General features: G+C 41.3%; 1 protein-coding gene across 2 annotated transcripts in view; it reads right to left on the bottom strand.

Annotated features, from left to right (window-relative positions):
- Positions 1 to 672: 672 nt before the first annotated feature.
- Positions 673 to 6000, bottom strand: part of LOC138697127 (probable G-protein coupled receptor B0563.6) — a 47905-nt gene continuing 42577 nt past the window's right edge. The window contains exons 2-3 of one of the 2 annotated variants that reach the window (XM_069822712.1): positions 3986 to 4016; positions 673 to 2235 (exon numbers count right to left, since the gene is read on the bottom strand). In XM_069822712.1, coding sequence (XP_069678813.1) covers positions 1269 to 2235; positions 3986 to 4008 — 990 coding nt within the window. In that variant the 5' untranslated portion in view covers positions 4009 to 4016 and the 3' untranslated portion in view covers positions 673 to 1268. The remainder of the gene's footprint in view (positions 2236 to 3985; positions 4017 to 6000) is intronic. The other variant, XM_069822713.1, reaches the window with a different exon arrangement.

The following is a 6000-nucleotide window of genomic DNA, read 5'->3' as shown; positions in this document are numbered from 1 at the left end:
TCCGCTGAGAGCCAGTTCAGCCGGTAACAGGATCGTGAGAAGAGGAAGGGGAAGAAAAGTAAGCGAACGATGCATAACTGGCAGTCCCGCGGAGGAGGAAATGACATTATTTGATTGTTGTAGCAGAGGAAAATTTGCAACTCGGAACATGTTTTGAAAACTAAGGGAAGTAAAAATAATAAATAATACATACAAAATTTGTCTCGGGACGCTGCAGTCATACAGCACCCTACATGGGCCACCCCTGGTCTCCTCGTTCTGGTGCGTTTCCCACAAGTCGCAACTCGACTCAAATTCTCAGAGAAAATTTGGGAGAGAAAAACGCAAAAACCATTAATATTCAAATGGACAAATCACATTAATTAATCTCCAACGCAATGAGACCCAACGAATGCATTTAATCTCAATCCCACAGTGCATATATGTATATAAGCAGAACCTAGCGGGAAAATAACGAAACACTGAATGCGTCAGAGCCATCTAACAAAAAGACGAAAAGGTAATCAGACACACGCCAGATGCGTGCTCTCGGAAGAAACGAAAATAAAAGAAAGAAAAGAGGAATGGAGAATAAATAAAATAGCATAAATATTATATATATATATATATATATATATATATATATATATATATATATATTGTATAAAGAAAACCAAAGAATAAATTAAATAAATATAACTAAATAGGAAAAGGTAAAAAAAAAAAACAAGAAAGGAAACGGAAATGAATAGTGGCGTAACCACATCGTCACAAGGTGGCAGGACACGACTTTAAAATATGCACACACACACACACACACACACACACACACACATATATATATGCAAGTTTAATCGTTATTGTAGGTGACAGCAGGAAGATATTAAGAATTATTCACACATAATGTGGCTCATTCAGCACGTCATTGAATCTTCCTAAGTGTAGGATTGTCAGCTGCTAAAATGGAAGAAAAATGTTAAGGAATTATTTTCTTGGAAGATAGTATATCGAAGTCAGAGTTCGTCCATTTCAATAGTCTCGATGCTACACCACTGTTTGTTTCAAGACGAAATTGACTCATTTTGAGCTATTTGGTTTTAATGCAACCATATTGTTGTTAGAACATAACTACATACTTTGAATCAAAACCATGTCGAATATAAAGTCGTGTATTTTAATTATATTTCAACCTGAATTCATCCCTGAAGTACAGTAGATCCCACATATTAAAGAAACTGTAGAATACCACGTACATAAAGGGATGCCATGAAAATCGATAACAGTAACATTCATGTGCACGCAATCGCCTGCACGTTGTCAGGGCTGTGTGGCACAGGGGAGCCGTTTTGGCTCGGAGCTTCTTCCTCGTTCGCCTGCTGGTGGGCAGGGCAGCCCTTTACTACGTACAGGAACTCGCGGCGGAACTCCTTGCTAAATACGAGGTACACGCATAAATTGAAGGCGAACTTGCAGAGTTCTACATCGCCGGCAGCTGCTCGCAGGCCGAACAGGGACAGCGTCACCGACGTCGTCGTGGTGACGAGGAAGAGAATGACGAGCGATGACAGCAGCGCCACGAGGTGCCGCTCCTCATGGTAGCTGCGATTCCGGAGGCCTGTGGTGGGTGCCGAGTCCAGCAGATGACGCGTCCGGAATTTGTCGGACGCGGCCCGGAACCGTCGTCTGTTGCCGGAGAGGCTCAGAAACTTGCGGACTATGAGCGCATTGAGGACAACCAGGACGATGGCTGGAGCGATGCGCACGACGGCCTCGGAGGCCCACAGATAGACGAACCAAGCGATCTCGTCCGTGCACATCGTGTCCGGCAGCAGCAGCGGGCAACTCACGACCGCCGCCGCGACGTAGCAAGCCACCACTGCGAGGCGGGCGTTGCGACGCGTGCGGGGACCGCGCAGCTTGGTGGGTACGCACACCGAGACGTAGCGGTCAACCGCAAGACACACCACGATGAAGGTGCTGGACGCCATGAACGTGCCGGTGGCGGCCAGCTCGGCGTGGGACGAGTGTCCACGACGCGCCGCCAGGGGGATGGCGCACAATATGACGCCCAAGTCGGCAGCAGCTAGGCCCGACAGATAGGTGTAAGTGACGCCTCGTAGGGAGGATCGAGTGAGGACGACGAGGCACAACAGGTTGCTTAGCAGGCCGCCCGCGATGATGGCGGGCATGGCCACTTGGTGCGCCAGGTGCTCCGACTGGAGCGTCGCGTTGGACGTCCCACAGCACTCGCACGTTCTGCAACACAGCGAAATGGTCTGACTTGCAAAGCCCACTTCCAACTATTTTGAAACGAAATATTGTCTTCACTTAAGCTAAGGGATATGCTACTGGAAATAAATAACAACTGTGCGTAGTATGAGATGAAGATAAATGCAAACAAGACGAAGACCATGATTATCGGAGGAAAAATGAAGAAGGTAAACGTGCGAAATCCAAACGAAGCAGTAAAGTAAGTGGACAGCTTCAAATACTTGGTGTGCACTAAAAGTAGATAATAACATGAGCTACTACCAGAAAGTCAATAGGAGGATAGGAATGACAAAGAAAGTTTATAACAGAAAAGGAGCGTTTTCTGCGGACCTCAGGCAAAGGAAATGAAGAGACTAGTGAAGAGCTTTATGTAGAGTTTGGAATTTTATGGGACAGAAACATGAGCATTCCAACGAAGTAATGGTTAGAAGCATTTGAAATGTGGATATAGAGAAGAATGGAGCGTGTGAAATGGACAGGCAACATAGGAAAATAATGGGTACCTAACTTAAGAAAGAATAATAATGTTGAAACTGATCAGGAAGAGCAAGAGGAATTTGTTGGACCACTAGTTAAGAAGAAAGTGTCAACTGACTGGAAGGAATGGTGAATGGGAGAAAAGTTCGGTACCGTAGAAGATAATCAGATGGTAGACAACATTACATATTCGGAGACTAACAGGAAGGCGGAAAAGGGGGAAGATTTGTGAATGCTGGGTTTTCAGTGAAAGACCTGCCCTTGAACAGAAGACAATGAATGAACCAACCATTGAAATAGTTTAAATATTTTTTTCATACTGAGACCAAGTTTAGCAAATAAAACGAGTTGTTACCAGATTAAAATTAGTTCTGGTCAGTATAGGAATTCCGTGTATTTTTACCAATCCTGAACTGAGCCCCAGTGACCAACTCAGTATAGTAAATAGGTTTATGTTCACTTTCCTTTGTGGAATGAAACTAGCTTCTACAGGATTTTTTTTTCAGAAATATTGCCACTTAATACAGAGCAACACGTAAACATCGTAAGAGTTACACATAGGTGAAGTGTTATTCAATTATTCTTGACTTCTTTTTTAACTCTGTTCCGTTGGTTTTGTAGCGGGAAAAATAGCACTTCAATCACAGAAGTGGGGACGTGACAAAATAGGGCAAAGTGAAAAGGAGGTGAAAGGAAACTGGCCGCTTTTACGGATCCAGAACATATGAATCGATTTGCTTCACGAAAATACTCTATCACGAAAGAGCCAGAAAAACGTTGCACCAAAACCAAAATACAACTGCGTTGTAAAACAGTTATCTTACAGACTTTCAACTTATACTTTTCACTCAGTTCAGACATACCTGGTACACTTGTTCTCTGTATTACAGATTATTCAGTATTAACAAAATTTCTATGCGGTTGTTAAATGCACTGCGTCGATATTTTGTTTCTTGATTCCGAAACAAGCACTGTACTCGTTTTGCACTTGTAAGAATTTTCATTTCACATGCACTTCAAAAGTGCTTATGGTATTAGGCCTACATACATTCTGTATCAGAACTTGATCATTGATACTCCACAATAACTATTTTTAACCAGTTGTATAGGATATACCGTATCTTATGAATATGGAAAGTCGTAAAAATATTTTAGGCGTACTTCGTTTATATAAAATTAATGTTTTGTCATGCAAAGAAGTTCGCTTCCGTAATTTTATTAGACAATTTGGTAACTGTTTTCTTCTTCCGATACTCACCCTCCTAGTAGTTGAGACAACATGGTAAAACCTGCAAAAAGAAATAAAAAATGAGAACGTGCTCTCAAAACATTGCGGTGTACTGACTAATATAATCGTCGGCATACTTCTAAAACCTCATAAGTCCAATTTTTCCCGAATGTTGAAATCTCTGAAGCCTATATTTTCAAAATGCGTCTGCTTAGTAATACGTCGTAAGTCTACAAATGTTTGTATATTTTATAGATAAAAATGCGTAACAGCTGAAGTATAAAAAGAATAAGTTATTTTGCTCTCTTGTACAAATTCCACAAACGCCGTTACGAGGTTTTTAGAAGTAGCTAAGCCAGCGAAATGTTGCATGTCAGAGGGAATATTATCTGCGGTATGATCGCTCACGCTCTACATTTTCAGAGGATCCCCCCGGGACTGGGAATGATGACGCTCACATCGCTATCCATAGGACTTGCTCGTACCATCCCTGTAATATTATTTTTATGCATTGCCTTGATGTGGGCAATTTCGTTGTCCAACCGGTTCGGGATCCCAGACGCAATGATAGAGATTACTGTTTACCTACTTACATTATTTCACTGTTATGAAGATGTAAAAGGCAATACAGTAGTTTCCAACAGAGGTTCTGCGAAAATTACAATTGAAGAGTCCGCTGCAAGAATAATGGATGCCATTTGAAATACATTTTGCAGGAGAAGCAATTGAAAGTTTGAAATGCTTAGCGCTCAAAGCTTAACTGTGATTTTCCGATCATTACTGGACAATGACTATCAGTGTTAATGCCATATAACTGTGTATGTACATTCTATATGTCTTAAGCTATGCATTGACAGTCTTGGCTCATTTTCGACAAGAAAGTGACATCGATCATTCTTGCAGTGGACTCTTCAATTGTTATTATTTATAAGATATGAGTACAATGACAAATAATGGACAACTTCTTGTTTGCAAGGAATTAACACAAACATACCGAGGGGTAGATGAATGCGGCTTGCTATCTTCTTATTTAGAGACCTAGAGATTAGGTTATCATGGGTATCGTTATAAAGGGGAAAAGAGTTAACTCAAATATTTGAACTTCGAGATGAGCTACTGATTTTCTTCAGAGAACAAAATAAAATGACATTTTGTAATTTTTTTTAACTCGAAACCTCAATCATGAAACTTGCATAATATAGGCCTATTGCAGACATTTATGAATACTTAAACGGGCTGAAGACTAGCACGCATGATTCCAATAATACAAGGAAAATAATTTCACTTCCACTGCAAAAATTGTAGCTTTCAAAAATAAACTTAGCGTTAGTGTTAATTTAATTTTATTTTATTTATTGTGTTCCAAATATCTTAAATCAGCATTGTAACTTTGAGATAATCAACGTACCGAATGAAACTTATTGATCCGAGCTGAAAACTGATTTGAAACATTATGCACTCTATTTGCATGCAGATTAGCGAAATTATACACATATAGGACGTATACGATTCTATTAGTCCCCCTTAAGGGGAGGGGATGGGGACTGCCCTCTCACGTAGACTGCTTGAGTGGGCTCCTTGTACTATCCACAATGGAATGGTGTGCGTGCCCTTAAGCCTCCCCTCTACAGATTCTCCTGCGGACCGCATCCAAACTCTCCTACAGCCTGCAGAATCACTTTACTTTCCGCATAGACATCACCGCGGTCCCTCAACCCTGGTCCCACGAGCTACCATCAGCGCACGGTATATAGCACAACCACCAGCAACTAAAGACCACATACCACGGAGTCCAAGTTCGGTCGCGACTCTACATCGGAGCAAGTCCGGAATATAGGAAAGAAACGGAGATGATGATGATGATGATGATGATGATGATGATGATGAAAGAGAGGAAGTGGAATTATTATTCCGAAATGAGTCCTCCGAGGTCCAACGTCGAAAGTTAGCAGCAATTCTGCTTCAATTGGTTGAGGAAGAACTTCAATTAAAAAAAAAAAAAAAAAAAACTTTAGCCAGGTTACTTGTTCCAGTCAGGTTTTGAA

The sequence above is a fragment of the Periplaneta americana genome, chromosome 3 (assembly GCF_040183065.1).
Source record: "Periplaneta americana isolate PAMFEO1 chromosome 3, P.americana_PAMFEO1_priV1, whole genome shotgun sequence".
Classification (NCBI taxonomy): Eukaryota; Metazoa; Arthropoda; class Insecta; order Blattodea; family Blattidae; genus Periplaneta; species Periplaneta americana.
The sequence above is the reverse complement of the archived record's forward strand: the minus strand, read 5'-3'. Positions and strand labels throughout refer to the sequence as shown.